This window comes from Vanellus vanellus (assembly GCF_965231255.1).
Source record: "Vanellus vanellus genome assembly, chromosome: 4".
Classification (NCBI taxonomy): Eukaryota; Metazoa; Chordata; class Aves; order Charadriiformes; family Charadriidae; genus Vanellus; species Vanellus vanellus.
The window spans coordinates 58176073-58198749 of record NC_138909.1 but is presented as its reverse complement, the minus strand read 5'-3'; the positions used below and the strand labels follow the sequence as shown (position 1 = coordinate 58198749).

General features: G+C 42.9%; 1 protein-coding gene across 1 annotated transcript in view; it reads left to right on the top strand.

Moving 5' to 3' along the window:
• The window catches only part of SLC2A9 (solute carrier family 2 member 9), a gene marked incomplete at its 5' end in the record, with an annotated part of 113549 nt that overhangs the window by 22385 nt on the left and 68487 nt on the right, over positions 1 to 22677 (top strand). The window contains one exon of the mRNA XM_082483091.1: positions 15291 to 15423. Coding sequence (XP_082339217.1) covers positions 15291 to 15423 — 133 coding nt within the window. The remainder of the gene's footprint in view (positions 1 to 15290; positions 15424 to 22677) is intronic.

The following is a 22677-nucleotide window of genomic DNA, read 5'->3' as shown; positions in this document are numbered from 1 at the left end:
CCAAAGTGATTTTTTAGCAATCTTTTATTCATGAAGACCAGCCCAGGTGAAGCAGGAGATGTGGGCAGCCCTAGGTTCAGTGCTGGGGGTCAATGGTCACAGCTTCGGCAGTGTTACTGCCTTAAGGCTCGTTGGCTCTTTCCTATTCCTTCAGCCTTCCCAAGCTTTCTGCTGGAAGGGCTGACGGTTGAGAATCTTCTCATTTCCTTGTGATACCTTTTCATGCTAGTTCTGTCAGCTTATTATCATTAATCTTTTGAGCTACTGTTATTTATCCCTTAATATCTTTCTCCCCACCCCAAGTGTGTTTCCTTTCTCTTCTCCCATCCAACAAAACCCATCAATGCTTTTTATTCAAGGTTCTGATTCTTGTAGGTCATAACCTGTGGGACAGCACATCTACTTTTTCTCTGTTGAGGTTTGGGAAATTACACGATGGTAAAGCTGGCTGGTGATCAGACTACAGAGCACAACGACATTCCATGCTGGTGACCTGCTTCTCTCCACCACCCTGAGTGCTGAGAGCAGTGTGCTCGTTTTCATGTGCTAGTGCCTTGGTTTAGCCTCCTGTAAGCCAGAGCCCTTAATTCTTCAGGAAGCTGTGGCAACGGTAGATGACAACATGGTGCTTGGCCCACAGGTGTGCAGTCGTGTTATCTGTTGTAATGTGGGCACTGAATTATTGCTACTGGCTATAAGATTATTTAATTTGGGGCATTTTTTGTTGTATAGCATGTGCGGCTTTCCAGATATCTGACTGAAGGAAAAAACAGATATTAAGATAAGGACGAACTGTTTCAGACCTGTCACTTCTTCAAACACTGCCCTTCAGGTGTTTCCATTCTCTCTGTTTCTGTGATTCTGCAATTTAATCACACGGCCCATTTTTCTGACAGATTGCTCCCTGCAAAGCAAAAGCCAGTGTGTTGTCAACTTCAGTTTTGAAAGTTCAAATTAGACTTACCATCTTGGGGGAATATTGTCTGGCCTGATTCTGGCATGTTCCATGTATCTTTAGGTGTCTCTCTGTAACTATCTCATCTAGTTCCTCCTGCGTGTAATGTTCTGCTCCAAAGGTTTTCCTTGGGATGGTAACATCTTATAAATGTTGTAGACCACTGGGCTGTCTCTTCTATTGCTTCAGCTTGTTTTATGATGGTGGGCTTTAATCTTTCCTTAAGTGATAGAGGATTTAGTTTGTGAATACAGTTGCTGTAGTTACTGTATTCATATTTTTTTTAATACATTGATCCTCAGTGTCTCATCTGTGTACAGATATGAGAAAGGGGTGAAAAAATATTTAGTGTGTATATTTATTGAGGACAGACAAAACTGGAATTGTTGAGTGTTGCCATGTTTTTCTCAGACTTCTGCTTTGAGCCCCCTTTCCTGTGTGTGGTGTGTAAGGTTTTGCCGAGCTGTAGCTGTTTCCCCTGGAGTTGCCCCAGTGGCCGGCTGGATCCAGCTGCTTCTCTGACCAGAACAGCTCTTTGCCATAGGTAGGCCAATAAAAAAATAGATTTCATTTGCTTCAGGAACCCTATTTTATATACTTCAAGTGTTTCTAGGTGATGCACCCATAAACTTGTTTTAACTGTGCTGCACTGTTTTCATGGCGGATAGTATGTCGTCCTAAAAACCTTGCTTTGCTTGCCTCCTAAGACTTACTAGGGCAACACTTTCTGAATAAATCCTATTGCTGCCATAGCTGTTTCCAGGAGAAAAAAAAAAAAAAAAAAGTTGATCAAACAGAAAAACTGTAAAATTCCTGATGTGTTCATCTCTTGGATGTTGCAGGTAGTTTTGGTCATCCTGCTTTAAAAAGAGTGTAATGGAGCAATATAAGATAGAGGAGAGAGCAGCAATGATCACAGACGGGAATTGGCTGCTTGAGGAGAAAAGGCTGGGTTAAGGCTCAACAGCTCTTATGGGTAACCCCGTGATGCGTAAACACTTAAAGCAACACAAAACAAAGTACAACCAGAGAAGACTCAGAATTTGTCTTTAAATGATATGTTGTCTTTGTCTAGATTTTCCTTGGTCTTTTTTTTTGAACACAGCTGGAATTTGCAAAACTGCTGTATAAGTGGTTACGCTTAGGAACTTTAATTGGATGTTGTTTTCGTCATTGAAACACAATGAATTACAGTTTTACATTTTATGGTTTTTTTAGGAATTTGAGCAGCCTTAATGCATATCTGGCTTGAGATTACCTGTTTTTAAAGGAGTTAGCTGGAAATAAGTCTGTGACACCTGGTGATACTGGCCAAACTGCCTTCCCGTCACAACTGATTATTTTAGCAAAGAAATTCTGTTGTTGATATAAATATTAATTTCTACAGCAAAATAAGCTAAATTTGGGAAAGGAATAATGGACTTCATAGACACTACTATATGTCTAGTAAGGAAAGATCTTTGTGATGAGTCCCTTTCAAGTTAGTTCTTGTTTATGCAAGTGGACCTTGCTAAGGAATAGTTGTGATTTTTGTTTTCTTTTTTTAAACTCAAACTAAAAACTTCTGCAGATGCCATGTTAAACTCTAATTTTCTTTACAAGACCTCTTAAAAATGTTATATTTGAAGTGATAGATAGTTATGTAGTTAGGAAAGTTTATCTAGGAATTTTTCATTTTTCTTTACTAAGTTCTTTTAAAAGCACTCCTTCACTTGCACTAAAATAGACAGTGATGGAATAGGCAGTTGTACAGCCTGTGCAGTTGAAGGCTGTTCTGAAAACTAAGCTTTGATTTTACTTGTCAAAGCTTCATCTTTAGTGTGTTTTTTCCCTTGTTTTTTTCTTTTTTTTAACTGTTCCTTCCTCCTAAGACTCTTGACGCAGATTCAAGGATTCCTTAAAAACTGTCAGTAAATTATAGATGAGAAAGGAAAGCAATTCGGAATTGCTCTGGGGACCTGCAGCCTGCAGGTGGATACCAATGAGAAAATGGTCTGTTGGAGATGCTCTTGAAATGGGTCTTACACATTAGCATGATAACACAAAAGTATGAATCAACCAGGTTCCTCATATTTTTATGTGAGCTTGTTTGTTCTATATGTTTATCTTCCCCTTGAGCCATGATAGTGTCTATAGTTAATGATATTTATCTTTCAAGATATGAGTGAGAATTTATTTCAGAATATAGAACCAAGAGCTCTTGTGGCAATAAGAGACAGGTGAACTCTTGCAACTCCAAGAAGTATCTTGGAAATGAAACCAGCTTGTGCCTTATAGATGCATGCTGGTTACAAAACATAAAAAGGTGGTTGTAGCTTTCATTAGAGTAGGACAAAAGCATCCAGAATCACTCGAATTCCCAAAATGTCCTATTTGCGATGATTCCAAACATCTGGCTGTGTAGAACAGAAAAACGTAACATCTTCATTCTGCTTAGTTATATTCTACCAATATAACAAAGTGAAGCAAAGTCTAGTTGGAGGCCAGTAACTAGTGATGTACCCCAGGCGTCAGTACTGGATCCAATCCTGTTTTGTGTCTTCATTAATGATCTGGACAATGGTGCAGAGTGCACCCTCAGCAAGTTTTCAGAGGACACCAAACTAGGAGATGTAGCTGATACACCAGAGGGTCATGCTGTCATCCAGAGGGACCTTGACAGCCTGGAGAAATGAGCTGACAGGAACTTCATGAAGTTCAACAAGAAGAACCACAAAGTCCTGCAATGGGGGAGGTACAACCCCAGGAACCAGTATATGCTGGGGGCTGCCCAGCTAGGTTCATAGAATCAGAATTGTTTGGGTTGGAAAGGACCTTGAAGATCATTGAGTTCCAACTCCCCTGCTACAGGCAGGGACACCTCCCAGCTAGACCAGGTTGCCCAAGGCCACATCCAGCCTGGCCTTGAACACCTCCAGGGATGGGGCCTCAACAACTTCTCTGGGCAACCTGTTCCAGTGCCTTACCATCCTTAAAGTGAAAAACTTCTTCCTAATATTTAATCTGAACCTGCCCTCTTCTAGTTTAAAGCCACTCTCCCTTGTCCTATCGCTACATGCCCTAGTAAAAAGCCCTTCCCCAGCTCTCCTGTAGGCCCCCTTTAGGTACCGGAAGGCCGCAATAAGATCTCCCCAGAGCCTTCTCCAGGCTGAACAGCCCCAACTCACTCAGCCTCTCCTCACAGGAGAGGTGCTCCAGCCTTCAAATCATCCTCGTGGCTCTCCCCTGGACACGCTCCAGCAGGTCCATGTCCTTCTTATGTTGGGGACTCCAGAGCTGGATGCAGTACCCCAGGTGGGGTCTCACGGGAGTGGAGTAGAGGGGCAGAATCACCTCCTTTGACCTGCTGGCCACTCTTCTTTTGATGCAGCCCAGGATACGGTTGGCCTTCTGGGCTGCGATTGCACACTGCTGGCTCATGTTGAGCTTCTCGTCAATCATCAATCCAGGTCCTTCCCCTCAGGGCTGCTCTCCAGCCACTCCCTGCCAAGCCTGTATTTGTGCCTGGGATTGCCCCGACCCAGATGTAGCACCTTGCACTTGGCCTTGTTGAACTGCATGAGGTTGGCTTGGGCCCACCTCTCCAGCCTGTCCAGGTCCCTCTGGATAGCATCCCTCCCCTCCAGCGTGTCTACCTCGCCAAACACTTTGGTATCATCGGCAAACTTGTTGAGCGTGCACTCAACCCCACTGTTCATGTCGCCAACAAGATGTTGAACAGTACAGGCCCCAGTACCGACCCCTGAGGAATGCCACTCGTCACTGCTCTCCACTTGGACATTGAGCCGTTGACCACAACTCTTTCAGTGTGACCGTCCAGCCAGTTCTTTATCCACCGAGTGGTCCAGAAAGCAGCTTGAAAGAAAAGGACCTGACGTCTTGGTGGACACCAAGTTGAATGTGAGCCAGCAATGTGCCCTTGTGGCAAAGGAGGTGAATGAGTTCCTGGACTGTGTTAGGAGGCATACTGCTAGCAGGGTCATGATCCTTCCCCTCTACTCAGCACTGGTAAGGCTCCACCTGCAGTGCAGTGCTGTGTCCATTTCTGGGCTCCCCAGTACAAGAGACATGGACAGACGGGAGAGAGTCCAGAGAGGGGCCACTAAAATGATGAAGGGACTGGAGCACTGAGGAAGGGCTGAGAGAGCTGGGACTGTTCAGCCTGGAGAAGGCTCAGCTCAGGGGGATCTTATCAGTGTATATAAATACCTGAAGGGAGGGTGCATAGAAGGCAGAGCCAGGCTCTTTTAGGTAGTTCCCTCTGAACATCAGGAACCACTTTTTTTTTTTTTTTTTTTTTTTTTTTAACTGTGAGGGTGACCAAGCACTGGTACAGGTTGCCCAGAGAGGTCATGGGTTCTCCATCCTTGGAGATATTCAAAAGATGTCTGGACACGGTTCTGGGCAGCCAGTTCTAGGTGACCCTGCTTGAGCAGAGGGGATGGACCTCCGGAGTTCCTTTCTAACCTCAACCATTCTGTGAAATAGTAAGTGTACACAGAATTATAAATAACAATTTACAATGCAAAGATCTGCGTGTATTCGTGTTGAACTTTTGAAGAGTGATTTCCTAAGGCTCTTAAACCTGAATTCAGGGACTTCAACTAAACTGTATGCCCAAATATGTGAGTAGTCCTGTTAATTTCAGTGGGACAGTTTACATCCTTAGAAACTTGCTGCTTTGTGGAGCGTGTTGTTGTATATAAATTGCTAGTTCTTAGTAACATCTTCAGAGCAAAAATTAGTGTAGGACATGGGAAAAATAAACTAGGAATTTGGCTCATCAGTTCTGGTCCCCAGTTTTTTGATCAGGAGTCACCTTAGTTTAGAGTAGGAGTTTGAAGTTTGAAGAAGTGGTTTCAAATACTCCTGTAAGCTTTCTTCCATTGAGACAGACTTGCAAATGTTGACTCCAAGTTACGCTGGTCCCTGCCTTTCCTCTGGGCTGCTGAGCTGGTACAGTGTTTCATAAAAGCACAGAGGCAAAGCTTCCTTATATTCTTGTAGTAAAATGCAAATCTCTGAATTAAAGGCTGGAGTCTTTCCAGAAGAGTGTCTTAAATCTTCTGCTAAGGATACTGGTTGGTGCTTGTAAATGGCTGCTCAAATCCATAAGGGGATGGTATCTGCTAAGAATAGCTCAGAAAAACACCCTTACAAATAAAGGAACTTCTAAATACAATCTTAGAGAAAAAAAAAAAAAAAAAAAAGAAAAAAAGTAGAGAAACAAAAACAGAACAAGAAAACATTTCAGCGCTTGTTCAGATAATCACTGATTTCAGCAGGTGTTTGTATGCCTTTCTGAGCCTGGATTGATTATGTGTATCTGGATGGAAATCTGCCTGCGCTTCCTGCAAGTGGTACCAGACACGCCAATTAAGAATTGCTTGAGGTAGTGATTTTGAAGATGGAAATCCTTTTTAAAATATTCCCTGGGTTCCTTTTTTATCTAGTGATGGGAAATTTCCTTCATCTTTTCACAGTAACACATAAGGCACAGAGTTTCTTATTGCTGAAGCAATTTCTGTGTCATTTATCAAGGCACTTGCACTTAATTACAAGCTGTGAGTTGCTGATCAGGGGCTTGAAGGTCACCTCATCCGCAGCCGAGGGAAGCTGCTGTGCAGCCACCAGGCTAGAGATACATGGTCTTGGTGGTGCTGACAGGGATACAGAAACGCTGCCAGGACTCTCTGGGTTGTTGCATGTTCATAGTTCTATAGTTCCATAGTACTCATGGGAAGAGAAGGTCTGCTCTGTTACACCAGCCTTGTTGGTGGGATGCGGTGGGTGTTGATATATTTGTAATGGAGACATTAAATGAGGTATTCTGTTTGTATCTATTGAGGACCAGCTGAGGTTATGTATTTACTGGAGATTATAAATCAGCATTTTATTGGTTCCCCCAGACAGACACAAAGGTATTTATTCATCCCTTTTCTGTACAGAACTCATTAAGCAATGCATGGGAAAACAGCTGTGAGTCTTCATATTTGCATATGAGTTTCAGTCCATCAGAGTTGTGCTGCGAGACTTCAATTCCTGAAGTTTTAGGAATAACACATGGCTGATTGGACGTATGTAGTATTGAAATGTTGCAGTTTTGCATTTGGGAAGGAGAACATCCTGCTGTAGAGGATTTTTCTGAATGTGGAAGTGTGATTATAGAAGAAAGAGAACTATGGAGATATGTCTATTTATTTATTTGGGTTTGAGCTGGAAGAGGGCAGGTTTAGATTAAATATTAGGAAGAAATTGTTTACTTTGAGGGTTGTAAGGCACTGGAACAAGGCTGCCCAGAGAAGTTGTTGAGGCCCCATCCCTGGAGGTGTTCAAGGCCAGGCTGGATGTGGCCTTGGGCAACCTGGTCTAGCTGGGAGGTGTCCCTGCCTATGGCAGGGGGGTTGGAACTCAATGATCTTCAAGGTCCCTTCCAACCTACACCGTTCTGTGATTCTATGATTCTACTCATTGCTAAACAACAGACTTAATGGCAGAGCATCTAATGTTTGGATGAAAGTTTATCATCAATGAGGACTACTTTCTCATAGACAGTTGAAAGAGTGCCCACCATTTAAACCTTTTTGAAGGTTCTGGATGATTAACATTTCAGTTTTAATTTCCATTGTCCTTTGTAAAATCATCCATTATTGAAAATTCATGTCCTAATATTTAAATTTGTCCTTTACAAATTGGATATTAATGCTGTGGTAAATTGGTCAAACGTCATAGGGTACCATGCAGCCATCGTATTGAGTGTATTTTGTAGATTTGTGTTTCTCAGTTTGCTTTTGAAACCACTGGCAAAAACAAAAATCAGGAGGCATATTCTTAATTAGTACTTTGAGGTATTTTTTTAACTTAAATGTCAAATTTATTTTTGTTTGTTTGTTTTTTAAATCAAAACCAGATCTGTTGCCAGTAAAATAGTGTCAAGATTAAGTATTCAACTGTTTCAGTTGGTTTTAAGACAACAAATGTGCTTTGGGTTTTTTTATGTTTTTGGTTTTTTTCTTAACCTTGTTATTCCTTAGTCTAACCTCTATAACTTCAGTTTGGCAAAATATAGTTACACAAAAAAAGAACTGCATCTCATGTAATTTCTAGATGCCCCGAAGCATTTTGCTTCACCTCCTGCTGCAGCCCCAGGAAGGTGCAGGTCTCCGGAGCTGTGTGTCGCATCTGCCAGTCCCACAGGGACATCTGAGGTACCCTAGGGCATCAAAATGATACTATATGCTCATGTTTGAGGGACGGAACCTTATCCTGTTCAATTATTTTAATTTACTATTTTATATTTTATTATTTATGGAAGTTAACCAGAGTCTATGTGCATAGCTGAAAAGAAATTTCGTCAGAGATTCTGTGTAGCTCCAACATACCTTTAATGATTCTTCCTAAAGAAGCTCAAGTATATATGCTGGCTGCTGATAATAATCCCATTTGAAAGCTCGCCATTTCCCATTGCTTTTCTCAGAATTTTTTTCTGAAATTTTCTCAGAAATGAATAAGCAATGAAGGCAAATCCTGCCATTTAAGTGTTCAGTAATAATAAAAAGTTGGACCAAAAAGCATCTTGAGAACTTGTAACAGATACTTTAATTCTCCCTCTCAATAGGTACATGATCTAACATGCAATTTAATCAACACAAGGTGGTGGGATCTGGACACCAACCACTTTAAAGGCTGTTTTAAGTCTTGATCCAAAGGTGGTTTATTTAGTAACAAATCTCCCTCTGACTTCTGTGGATTTTAGATTAGGATTGTATGGCCTTAAGTCTGATAACTTTCTGTACTGTTTAATACCTGGGAAGACTCTGAGACTTGAGTAATCTTGTTGCCAGAGCTGTATCTGTAGTAGTGACATATAAAAATAAATATCCATGTGGGTGCAGAACAGAGGTGACATACGAATGCTATCTGGGTTACCTCTATTTTAAACGAGAAGGTAAGCGATTCGTAACTCTGTTATTAAAACATATTCTGACAGAAGTGGGTTACAGGAATTGTCATTCAAAGAGAAGAGTATCCAGCAAGACTGCAACGGTAGTGCCCTCTGCAGCTGGAGGAGGTTGTAAAGGGGTGTTTGGGGTGGTGAGAGGAAGGCAGTTGTCCTGTACCTTATGTGAGCAGCTGATCTGAAGCCTGAGATATGGAAGAACTACTCGTTTCTCACCTCCCTTCATGGTCATCGCCACTGTGCCATACCCTCGACTCAAGGAAGAAAAGACAGTTCTAATGCTAAGAAATTAGTTCCATCTCAGTGCTTTTTCAGTCCAGGCCAGTGAAGTTGTCCTTTACCTTAAGGAGTTTTTTATGTGGCACATTAACAATTTAACAGAGAAATGCTGGGCTCGTGCAGTCTTCTCAGCTTTGCACGCCCAAGTAAGTCTGCTCGGTCTGTTCTGAGCAGGGATGTGATTTTTTTTTTTTTTTTTTTTTTTTTGGTGTGGCAAACAACATACTTCTGATACGAAGTTTTTGTGCCAAGTCTCTACTAAAGAGGATAAGATTCAATTGCCTGAACATAAGCATATAGTATCATTTTGATGCCCCTAGGGTACCTTAGATGTCCCCATGGGACTGGCAGATGTGACACAGAAAATCCCAGAGACCTGCATCCTTCTGGGGCTGTAGTGGGAGGCATGGGAAGATGCTTCAGGGCATCTAGGAATCATACTAGATGTAATTCTTTTTGTCTATGTGTATGTGATTATATTTTGCCAAACTAAAGTTTTAAATGTGTTCCTGCTTCTTATAGGAGCATGAAACAGAAGAGACTGCCAAATCACTAGCTCCTGGATGTTTTGAGTGTCTTGCACTGGATGCAAGAGGCTTTTGTTTCTTTGCTCTCCGTGTATAAAATGGATAAAATATGTCATTTTACATGAGAAAGGTATTATACAAAAAAAAAAATAATCATTGCTGTTTATAAAGTGTTCAGAGCTCTAGGAAACCCATCATAACCCCCCCACACCCTCCCAAAGAATTAACTCTAGAATTAATATTTAAAGGAGTTTGGAATAGTGACTGGTAAATAGACCTGCTCACTGAGGGATCACAGTTCATCCTGTGCAGTGAATGAAAAAAAGGCAAAGTGCGTATTTATTTTGATATGACCTCCTGCAAGTTTCGGGCAGTAAAGCTAGATGAGCCCTTGATAGCAGCTCTGTGAGGCAGCGTGGCTGTTATACTGGTATGCGAAGCAGGGCTGGAGTCCTCTGGGCAGTGCCCTGTGGTACTCCGTGTGTGCAGGCTGCTGCCTTGGAGGGGGGGGTTGAGGCTTGCCTTTGGGGTGCAGTAATTTCCCTGTGGCTCTAGAATGGACAGGAGGCAGGGATGCGGGAAGCGTACCCTGGGGCAGTTGGGGTTGGGGATGCTCAGCTGGACGTGAGGGTCTCCAGAGCAGAGAACACCAAATGTGGGGCAGAGAGCAAACAAGGAGTCTGCCTGTGCTGTGGTGGTTGATACTTGGTTGGGAGTGGGGACTGGGATGCACGTCCAGATTATGCTTTTTAAATAAATAAATAAATAAAATTAGAGAGAGAGTGAGTAGAGCCTGTGGCAGTTTGTGGATCTCCTTACTCAGTCTTTTTTATCCTGTCATACATCTTGTACTGGTATACTTAATTGGCCTCACGAGATCTTTCAAAAAATGAGTGTCTGTGTACAGGGCAGTACAGCACTTCTTCCAACCTCTGTTGTATCACCTTGTCAAGGATTCAGTTCTCCCTTTTCAAAATTTTACATATATATGTGCAAATCCTTAGTCTTTTCTGCATTTAAAGTGTCTTCAAATTTTATCAAAATCTTTCTAATTAGGGAAAATATTAAACATAACCAGTGCTTAAATAGGTCATTGAACTTCATATGGCCCAATGGTTCAGCTTTCAGCAGTTGCTGTTGACATTTTCCCCATGCCAGTTTCTTTTCCACCTTTTAATTGTTAGAGTAGGTTCCATTTTCTGCACTTCAGCTGATGAATCTCTGGCATAGTTAAACTTGCTTTACTGTATTCTGATATAATTTCATCTTGTCTAATTTGCAGTTGATAAATCCATGTCGTGCTTTATCCATTCCCCCCCCCCCCCCCCCTTGTATTTCTGCAGCTTTGCACTTTATTATGTCAACCTTTGAATGAGTCTATGGTTGTCAAACGCGCTCTACTATTTAACTGTCTTTTGTAAATAGATCAAAGCTGGGTTTTTCACGCTCCAGCCTAAGCAAATATCCATAATGTGACAGTTTAAAATTAAAATCTTACCATCTTGACATGTTATTTGTACCGATTCTGAGCAGGTGATGAGTCAGGTCCCCTGTAATTAAAATATTTAATGCTCTTTTAAGTTTTTCCTGAGATAAAATGGGACGTGGTTGTTTTCATTTCTCTCAGTAGTGCCTGAGTGCTTCTCCTCACTGATGACAACTGAGGTAAAGTGTTAATGTGTCTTCTAAGTCGTGCCTACACTGTCTTCTGCCTTTACCTTATTATTGCTTCTGAGCATTGTCCCAGTTTGTATCTTGTCCTATTCCTTCTTAAAAAGGTTAGGGAACCCCTCTTTTCCCTGCTTCTTTGAATTCTTTATAGGATCTAATTCAGCTTGATTTTCAGTCATTTGTATTTTATACTTTCAGACCAACAAGCGTATGGAACTTTTGAACGCATTTTAGTCCTCCTATTTCTTTTCTGTAGTGGGATGAAGAGTTTGAACATCAATAACGTAAATTAAGAGAAAAGCAAGTAGAATGCATGTTCTGTAGCACTGAATAGGTGTCATCCAAAAATTTTTGAAATGTATGGAGAAGTTTCCATCGACTTCAGTGACTTGCTGATCAACTCATGCCAGCAATGGCAAGTGGGAACGTATTTGATTTTTTTTACTGTAACATTTTAGAAGTTAGCATAAGAAAAAGTGAAACAAAAGTCCTTCATAGGGGAAGGAAGGGAAGCTCAGTGTCTTATGTGGTGAAAACAGAGGGCTTTTTATTATGCTGTCATTTATTATACTGTTATTTATTGCGAAGGGTAAGTTCAGAAGTTCAGTCTCGTTCATAGCTTTTTCAAAATAACACTTTCAGAAGAGTTATTTGAGAGAAATGTGAAAAAAACATACACTACAGGAGATTTTAAAAGGGGTGAAAGCTTATACCAAGCAAGTCTCCGTAGGTTGGCAGAATGTTAACAACAATTTACAGGAGGGACTTTTTTTTTCTCCCTTTACAAAGTGTCCTTGGCATTGTGGACAAAAACCTACAGGAAATACCACATGCTGATCAAGAGCAAGATTTTTATCTAGAAGTATTGTAAAAAGTTCTAACACCCTATAAACTTTCTTATATGGTTTATAGCAAGTGTATTTATATTATAGGAATTGATGATAGAGATTAAATAAAACAATGACAATTTTTTGGATGACTTTATATGACAGAATTGTCAGATTCCAGGCAGGCATAGACTAAAACTTATCAGTTGTGCTGCCTGTTTTCTTAAGTTATTCTTTACAAACAGGTACCTATTTTTTAGTGTGATTTATTAACTGATCTTGAAGTCTTAGCATAAGTTTAATTTTCTAATTTTTAAAGTAAGACCAAGACTCATTTGTTTATAAGTAGATTGTTAACCACTCTTGGTTCTCCTATGTTAGGTAAAGTTCTCCACTCAACTGCATTTAAAAAAAATTAGAATTCAGAATGAAGAAATAGGATCTTGAAGTCCTCATGGTAATGGAGGCTCTAAAGATGACTGATAACCTTGAGCTTCAAATTGTTTGAAAAAATCCCTTTCTCAAGTTGTTTTCCCATCCCAGGAGACTAACACCCCCCCACCCCACCCCCAAACCTGCCACTTAAAGGGCAGGTGAAAAGTTTCATTAGGACATACCCTGCATATTGTATGTTAGTAAGTTATCTCCGTCCCCAGTTCAGGTTCAAGGGTTGGATTACACCCATACAATACAGTAAATCGTGTTTTAGCAGCTGCATTGCTGAAGTGGGAGAATGTAAAATAAAAACTATCAACAGAAACCAGTTTGGGGACTTTTGACTTTCAATTTAACTGTGGAAAATGGTATTGGAATAAAATTTATCTGGCTCTGTTTGGGGAAATGTGGGCTCTGAATGGATGAATTCATTCTGATGGGAGGGACAGGACCCAAACCCCCGGTGCCTCTCCGAGCTCAGTCAGCCAAGTTGCAGTGTAGTCTACTTTTGATGTAGCCAAGCTTTTGAAAATGGGCTAGACATGATGCTGGAGCAGTAGGTCCACTGAAGTCTCAGCAGGTTTTTCAATTAAGAACCAAGTCTCAAATTAGAAAGCGTTGAATTAAATAGATGAATGATGAACTTGGAGAAAACAACTAAAAAATTTCATAGAATCATAGAATCGCTGAGGTTGGAAGGGACCTTTAAGATCATCAAGTCCGACCATTAACCTACCCTGACAAAACCAATTCTAAACCATGTCCTCAAGTACCACATCTACCCTTTCTTTAAACACCTCCAGGGATGGTGAATCCATCACCTCCCTGGGCAGCCTATTCCAATGTTTAATAACCCTTTCAGTGAAAAAAATTTTCCTAATATCCAATCTAAACCTCGTCTGACATGACTTGAACCCATTTCCTCTCGTCCTATCACTTGTCACCAGGGAGAAGAGGTCAGCCTCCACCTCTCTACAACTTCCTTTCAGGTAGTTGTAGAGAGTGATAAGGTTTCCCCTCAGCCTCCTCTTTTCCAGGCTAAACAACCCCAGTTCCCTCAGTCGTTCCTCACAAGACTTCATCTTGACATTCAGTTGGAACAGAAGGCATCTTAAGAACACGGACAGATTGAGGGCCATTTTGCAGGAGACAATACTGCTGGCACCTTTTTCCTTCAGCTACTTGAAAGTATCCTGTCTTGAGAGTAAGCCCAGAGAGCTAGATGAGTTCTCTGCTGCCTTTCCCACCCTTTTCCTGAAAGAGCTTTGCTCAGGTCGCCCTCTGTAGCTGGTTTTAAATAATGAATATGTTTGATGATGTTAACAACTTTGTTTCAGATGATTTCAAAGAAAATTAGCAAAGTGGTGTCTGAAATCTGCTAGCAGTTGAGTAGATTCATTTAAATGATGTTGGATAGTGCAGCACCTTGTGCTCTTCACTTAAAGGGGGACTTGCCAGAAGAGAGATCATTGGTGCTTTGTGTTGGTGGGGATATTGCAGATGGCTCTTATGTTTCAGGTCCTTGCTGGAGACTTCCAGCAGATCACTTGCAAGGCAATAGAAAAAGTATTTTCTATTTCACAGACTTGGGAACAGGGCTGTCAGCATTTCGTTTGAACATTTGAGCTAGGTTAGCTAATTCAGAGTGGGAAACAGTCTAATTTCTCTTAGTATTTTGTATAATGTTTCTAAGTATTCTCAGTTACACCACCATAGAACCAAAAGGACTTCTTTAAGGTCCTCTGATTTTGGGACAGGAGGATAGGTGAAACGTATTTCTTAAATTAGCATGGAAGCCAGCTTAAGAGGGGGAATCATTGGCTGCAAGAAAAAACATTCATAAAGACAACCTCAATTCGGTTAGCCAGGTAGCTTGTTTGTTGTTAAATTATATCGCCGTCTTGCACTCTAATTACATTGAGCTGTATATGTCTTCTTTTCTGAATTGAAATGAAAACTGCCTGGCCGTGTGTTAGTTGTACCTGTAAAGCAAATGTTGTGTTTTTCCAAGTAGAAGAGGCTCATGGTGAGACCTCAGCCCAACTTGGTTGGTTCCCAGCACCTGTGAAATGCTGAACGGTCACCACCTGTGTTACAGTAAGAATCAAGGATTTTACCCATACTGTACCAATTAGAGGACTGAGCCAAATATATATGTGTGTATATATATATTTTTAGATCAATTAGATTGGACTAAGAGGTAACATGCAGATACGTGTAACTATATGAAAATAGTGTTGTACCGTTTCTTGAAGCTAATGAGTGATACCACTGTGAGTGGGGATGATTTGTAGAATATATATTTGAGTATATATCAGAATTTTACACGTATAGTTGTTGATGCTGAAGGAAAGGAAAAAACATGTTATGAACTGCTGTTTTCCAGCTTCCCTGCCTCTCTCTTTTCATGCTCAATCAGTTGATGGCTTGGCTTCTGTCTTCCTGGGTCCTTGAGGAAGATGATCTGAGGGGGAAGTCTTCAGACTGGTTACTAAGCTCAGGCAGAAGACATCACTCTGCTCACTGACACAATATGTGGAACGATGAAAAGTTACAGTGTTTCCCATCAAAGTTATTTTTCTTTCTAGTATCACTATGGGAGAGTATTACTGACTGGTGTTTGCATCTATTTGCAGGAATCTCGGTGGCCTTACTTATTTGGAGCGATCATTGTTCCTTCATTGATACAAGTTGTGATTCTGCCTTTTCTTCCTGAAAGTCCTCGTTACCTCCTACTTGAAAAACATAACACGAGCAAGGCAGAAAAAGGTACGATGTGTTACTTTCTTGCAACAAAGGATTGGTTCTTTGTAGGGATACAGGCTGGAAAATAATTCTGATATCACAGTAAAAGCAGAATATTCCAATAGGAGAGAATCTCTTGGCAGTTATTTTTCCCCTTGCCTTTTTTTTTTTTGTCTGTGTATGTGTGTAAATATAACTGTTGCTTTGATTTTTTTAATAAATTAAATTCTCCAACAAACTAACCTATGTAACATTATGCATGGTAATACAAAGCTAACCAAATCATCCTGCTGTTGTGCTTCTGCTACTATATGCAGGGTTTGTTTGGGAGTGAAAGGTGTTTTCGGTCTTCATGACTCTCCCTTATCTACAGTCTTTGCAGTTTGGCTAACAAAACCACAGATTCTGTTGCTGGGTTTTGTTCAGTAGTCACTGTGTTTGACCCTGTGCTTCTGTAACTCAATAACCTTTGTAGATCTAATGAAAACCTCATACGCCTATTTAACTGAATGTTTTCAGTGCTTCCGTATAGCTTGCTTCAGTTTCACAGGCACAGACCAGAATTATTTGTTCTTACTTCAGGTTGTATGTATAAAAGAATTTGCTTGTGTGATCACAGCTGCTGTATACTCTGCCCCAGTAGAATTACTATGGTCAGTTTTAAGTCCCCATATATCATCACGTCATGGCTGAGAGAATGTTGAGAATTTAGTTTTGCTTATTATAGGGACACATTAAAAAATAGGAGTGTACAAAGAAGGGAGGAGTCTGATTATAATACCAAAACGTTTGCAGAACATAACTGGGCTTTGAAAATTATTCATAAAAACTTCATTTGAATATAACCCTTAATATTTTCAGTCACTAACTAGTTGCTTGCAAAATTACTTGCAAAGTGTGAATCAGCCTCTGAAACTTCAATTTAATAAACTTTTAGCATGAAATTAATGCAACTCGTTCTACCCCATTTCTTCTACTATGAAATGAAAACTGGCCTTTTTTGTTCTGATGAGCACTGTGAAATAGAAATGGCACGCTAATGCAGCGACTCTCCTGTTGTCTCAGTTCGGTGTTGAATGTTGTAAATGTTGGAGTCTGAAATATTTAAAGATATGGTAGAGTGTTTAAAAAAAAAAAAAAAAAGAAAGAAAAAAGGAGAGAGCAAAAGGTGCAGGGCTTTGGGGGGAGTTCTTCAGCTTTACAGAGTCAGCAGAGATTTGGTGAAGCAGAGAACAGCTTTTCCAGGGACCATGACCGTGAAGGAAAGGGCTTGCCTGCCAGCCGTGGCCAGAGCACCCACCAGGGACACAGCTTGGGGCTGGCTCTTGTGTAGGGACTTCTTGTGGCACCACGGCTGGGCTGGGGAGAAATGCCTTTGGGTGCCAAGTTTAAATTGGCTCATTTCTACCTGATAAAATTGTAAATGTATTTCTGGAGCTATGGCTGGCAGAGAGCCTGCATCTGCAATGCTATTGCACAGTGTCACACTTGTTAAAGGGATCTGTTGGAAATGCTGCTATGGTACCTGGAAACCTCAGCGCTGACAGTGAAGCTGGGCCCCTCCCAGGTAAAGTTGAAAAATTGTAAAAAATTGGCAGTAAAGTAACACCACCTGCCTTGAAATTCACACCATTTACTGTTGCTGGTAATGGACCAACTCCAGTCTGGGATGTTTTCATCGCAAGAGTTCTGAAAATGATTTGAAAGCCAACCTAAAAGCATTGGAGGTGGACTTTGGAGTAGAAGACATTAGGAGAACAAAGTTACCTACACCTTATTTGGTAGCTGTAGGGAAATGAGCTTTAGCAATTGGCCTGCTGATTACAAGAAGACTGCAAATTTAGATACTCTGAGAAAAAATAGGAAGCTGATTTAAAAAAAAAACTTTTCAAAGTAACTGCTTATCACTAGAAGCTTTTGGACTGGATTAATTATGGGAGAAAAAAAATGATAGGGAGATATGTTGTAGTACAGAGTGAAACTCGTTTTGAGTGTAGTCTATAGAGCTTTTGAAACAGGTCAAGACCAATGGTTCCAGACAGAGGTTTGCAAAGGACTGTAGGACAGTGAAACGTATACATCCCCCTGAATTTCCCTCCCGCTCCTTGCCTATCAAGCAGCCATGCTTCCAGAACTGGCCACCTTCTTGCACAGGCAAGGTAGCCTGTGGGCTATCAGGTGCAAAATAGGTCAGGATGACTCTTAAGACACCATTTTGGAGTTCATAAAATCCACCTGTACGGCAGCATAGACCATATCGCCGAAGGGACCAGCTCCAGTGCGGGTACGTCCGCACCGGGGAAGGGAGTCGCGGCGGCGCGGGCCGACACAGGGCGCTTTTCGGGGCTTCTGGAAATTTCTGGAAGGCGGGAGGAGGGCCCGGCCTGGGCCGCGGCCGGCAGCGCGTGGGCGGGGCTGTGACGCGGCGGGGGCGGGGCCACACCCCCAAGCGGCAGTTATAAACGGGCAGGGAAAGCGCCAGGCGCTCAGGCAGTGACCGGTGGGCGTATGTCACGCGGGATACCTCAGGAGAGCGCACGCGGAGCCGGAGCGGCACACGGGCGTCTGCTGCGTGGAGGGGCGCGCGGGCGGGGGCTGAGAGCGCCGCCGGGCGGACGGGTAAGAGCGATGGGCAGTAACTGGTCCCCCGGCTGTTTCCATAGGCAAAGCAGTAGTCACTGCCCGCCCGGGAAGAGGACCCGACCGCGGTCACTGCACGGCCCAAAGCCGTTGCTGGAAGGAATGTTGTGAGCCAAACACAGCTCCCACAGAAAGCCGCAGCCGTGCGGGTCTCTGGCTGCAGGGAGTGCCTGAGCCCGTCCCTCGGACTGGAGGGCAGCAAAGACAACACCTGTGTGTGCTGTGAGCAGGGGAATGGTCTGCTCAGCACGGTGGCAGGACTGAAAAAGGAGGTAGAAAGGTTAAGGGCCATCAGGGAGTGTGAGAGAGAGATGGATTGGTGGAGCCGCACGCTGAGGCCGAGGGAGCAGATTGAGGCTCCGCGAGTAGCAGAGGATGCCCTCCCCTCTTGTCATCCGGCAGGAAGGGACCTAAGGGATGGGGAGGAATGGCAACAGGCCTGTGCTCGGGGCGGCAGGTGAAACCCTCCCCAGCCTCCTTCACCTTCCCAGTTGCCCTTACACAGCAGGTATGAGTCTCTGGAACTTGAGGGGCAGGTGAATGAGGACACAGAGGAAGGCCCATGGCAGGAGGTTGCCAAGGGTGAGCCAGCCAGCCCCGTGTATTAGGACTTCTGCTGTTAAAAATAAAAGGAGGGTAATGGTTGGTGGGTGATTCCCTTCTAAGGGGAATAGAGGGCCCCATATGCTGACCAGATCCATCTTTTCCTCTCGTTCCCTTAAATAGTGGTCACGTGCCTGCCCGGTGAATCAGTTCAACTCGCTGGGTCAAGAGAAAACTCTGCCTTTTCTTTTCTTTTTGTTACTGGCAGAGTTTCCTGCTGGTTCCCCATGTTGGGCTGACTCACCCAGGTCACTGGAGCTGGTGTGGGATGCTGAGAGCACTGCTGGGGTGATGGGATGCTCTGCCAGACAGATGTGCCCCCTGTTCTGTCACTGCTGGGGTTGCATGCAATGAAGTGTAACAGGCTTACACTTTGGCCACAACAACCCCCACCAACACTACAGGCTTGGGGAGGAGTGGCTGGAATGCTGCTCAGCAGAGGGACCTGCGGGTGTTGATTGATAGCTGGCTGAACATGAGCCAGCAGTGTGCCCAGGCGGCCAAGAAGGCCAACAGCATCCTGGCCTGTATCAGGAATAGTGAAGCCAGTAGGACCAGGGAGATGATTTTACCCCTGTACTCAGCAGTGGTGAGGCTGCATCTTGAGTACTGTGTTCAGTTTTGGGCCCCTCACCACAAGAAGGACATTGAGGCACTGGAACGTGTCTAAAGAAGGGCAACGAAAGTGGTGAGGGGTCTGGAGAACAAGTCTTAGAGGAGCGGCTGAGGGAACTGGGGTTGTTTAGCCTGGAGGAAAGGAGGCTGAGGGGAGACCTTATAGCTCTCTGCAGCTATCTGAAAGGAGGTTGCAGAGAGCTGGGAGTTGACCTGTTCTGTCAAGTAACAAGAGGAAATGGCTTCAAGTTATGCCAAGGGAAGTTTGGATATTAGGAAGAATTTCTTTACTGAAAGGGTCATCGGGCATTGGAATGCATTACCCAGGGCAGTGGTGGAGTCCCCATCCCTGGAGGTATCTAAGGGTTGTGTAGATCTAGTGCTTAGGGACATGGTTTAGTGGTGGGCTTGTCCGTGTTAGGTTGATGATTGGACTAGATGATTTTACAGGTCTTTTCTAATCTAGGACATTCTGTGATTATGTGATACCATCTTATACTTCTATGTTATACAGTATCTACATGCCTTATGAAGTGTGTTAGGAACACATGGAATTTTCTTACCGTTGCACATCCTGTGTAATCCCCCCTCTCCTAGATTGCAGATGGGCAAGTGAGAGTATCTTTGTATCTCTGTTCAGCATGGGGGTAGGTGGAGAAGGAGTTTGGTTGATTCATGGAATGACCAGGCAGAGGACACCCATGATGTTAGACCAGCATGGGGGGTTTGGAGCCCTCCTCCCCACCCCAGGGCGTGTGGAGAAATCCAGATTAGACATGAGTCAAGTTTTGGGTATCTGGAGAAATGCAGTGGGAATAACAAAAGCAGGTGGAGAGGAAAATTAACAAAATAGGAGGGTGAATAACTGTGAATCAGCAATCAAGAAAAATCATCTGGATATTAGCATTACTTGCAGAAAGGGGGGAGGAAAACCTGAGTATTAGGAAGACCAGAGGAGTTTGTGGATTATTAAAAAACCCTACTGATTGTAAGCCGTGTAATGACAATGCAGTATTCTCCATTTTAATGATGACTACAGTAATGCTTTTGAATTATTTGCCTCTTAGGTTCAATCTGCATATTAATATTAGAAATGTGCAAGTCTTTCTTCTGACTAAATCCTTTTTCTTTCTCCTAACGGATCAAGGCTATTCATGCAAATATACATTTCACTGTGGATTATATCTTGTTGGAGAAATATAAAGCTGTTATTTGTAAAAAGTCTGCTGTATTTAAGGCAGATGACTGCATTAGTCTTTATAAAATACTCTAAAATGTATGCGTATGTCAAAGCTTCTAGAATGGAGATGACAACATTAATCTTCCTAATTGTTTTAGAGCAATAAAAATCCAACGGGATAATGTAGGTCACTGAGTTTCCACAAAGTTCTGCTCCTGCTTTCATCCCCTCCTTTTCTTCTGTCCTCAGGAGATCACCAGATCTACCAAAACTACAGATACCTACCAAAACAAAGGTGGCCTCGTTCTCTTTTTTGGCAGATGTGTAAAAGAGCATGATGCCTTTAAGTGGCAAATAAGAGACTGAAAGGGAGAAGGGACAAAAATGTGTTGTGTAAGGGATGAACAAAGAGAAGAGATGAGGTTAGAGCAGGTGGGCATCGTGTATGAACATAAACCACATCAGCATGAGAGGAGCTACTCTGTGAGCACAGGAGTTTGAGGCCTCAGATGAGTGATGTCTCCTGAGCTCTACTAACGGGGATCTACCCAGTTCCCTGCTTTCCCCTTTATAGCCGTGCAAATGGCGCATGCCGTGGGTGGCTGAGCCGATGTCTGGCTGATCAGCCATATGGACGCCGTGGCTGACTTGCAGTTGTCTGCTGCCAAAAATTGCTAACAGCTGAGCTCTGCTTGTCTTGCTGGAGGTCACCATCCTGTGTCTGACTCCCCGAGACCAACAGGAGCTAAGCAATCACCCATATTCCTGTCTCAGTGCTGAGTGTAGAAGAACTGATCTATGTGTTGTGGGGGGTTAACGGCTGACTGGACCAGCAGCACAATCTGTAAAGCTGCTTTGCTCAGGAAGCTAAAAGTCTGGTAATGGGGAGAGGGTAGAACCATCCCAGCTCTGGCCAGCAGGTCAAAGGAGGTGATTTTGCCCCTCTACTCCACTCTTGTGAGACCCCACCTGGGGTACTGCATCCAGCTCTGGTGTCCCCAACAGAAGGACATGGACCTGCTGGAGCGTGTCCAGAGGAGAACCAAGAGGATGATCTGAGGACTGGAGCACCTCTCCTATGAGGAGAGGCTGAGAGAGTTGGAGCTGTTCAGTCTGGAGAAGAGAAGGCTCCGGGGAGATCTTATTGCAGCCTTCCAGTACCTAAAGGGGGCCTACAGGAGAGCTGGGAAGGGACTTTTTAGAAGGGCATGTAGGGATAGGACGAGGGGGAATGGCTTTAAACTAGAAGAGGGCAGGTTCAGATTGAACATTAGGAAGTTGTTTTTCACTTTGAGGGTGGTAAGGCACTGGAACAGGTTGCCCAAAGAAGTTGTTGAGGCCCCATCCCTGGAGGTGTTCAAGGCCAGGCTGGATGTGGCCTTGGGCAACCTGGTCTAGCTGGGAGGTGTCCCTGCCTGTGGCAGGGGGGTTGGAACTCGATGATCTTCAAGGTCCTTTCCAACCTAACCCATTCTATGATTGTGTAACCAGCATTCATCTCTCTTGGTAAGAACAGAAGGGAGAAAAATGCCTGGCATTTAACTGGTGTCATCCTTCTTCACAATGATCACCCGACAGCGGAGGAGAAATGGGTATTTAAATGGTGGAGGAGAAGGACTTTGGAAGGAGATTGTTATTCAGTTGCTAGAGAGTAGTGGGAGTGAAGGCTAACAAGGATAGAGGAAGAAAAAGGAAAATCTGCTGCTAGAATTATATCAGGCAGTTTACCATCCAAGCTCTAGGACAGTAAGAGAGGAATTTGACATTAGTTGTCTATTAGTTGCATGCCATGTGGACCCCAATCTGTGACTGTGGCAATGATGCAAAATAAATAAAAACAGTAGTAGTATTGTGATAAAACGAAACATTTTGGTGACCAACAACATTGGTTATAAACACTTTCAGTTGGAGATTTGATGTGTCTCTTTTGAAGAATACTATTACAAGGAGGAAACTTGCATTTTCAATGCAGCTACAGTAGCAGGTCAAGTAAATCAATAATGGAATTCAGCTGGCATCCCAGCTTGCCAGAGAACAAGAATATTGTTATGTCTTAAGGGTCAAATAACTTAGAGAAAATGTCACAGTAACATCTGTTGATGACGTACAAAATCTGTTGATCTAGTATGTTCAGTCATACATTAAAACTCCTGTGGTTATGAAAGAAGCGTTACACCAGGTATAATGAGAAGCGTAGATTTAAATCCTTAGACAGATAGATTAGAGTTGATGCCTTTTGA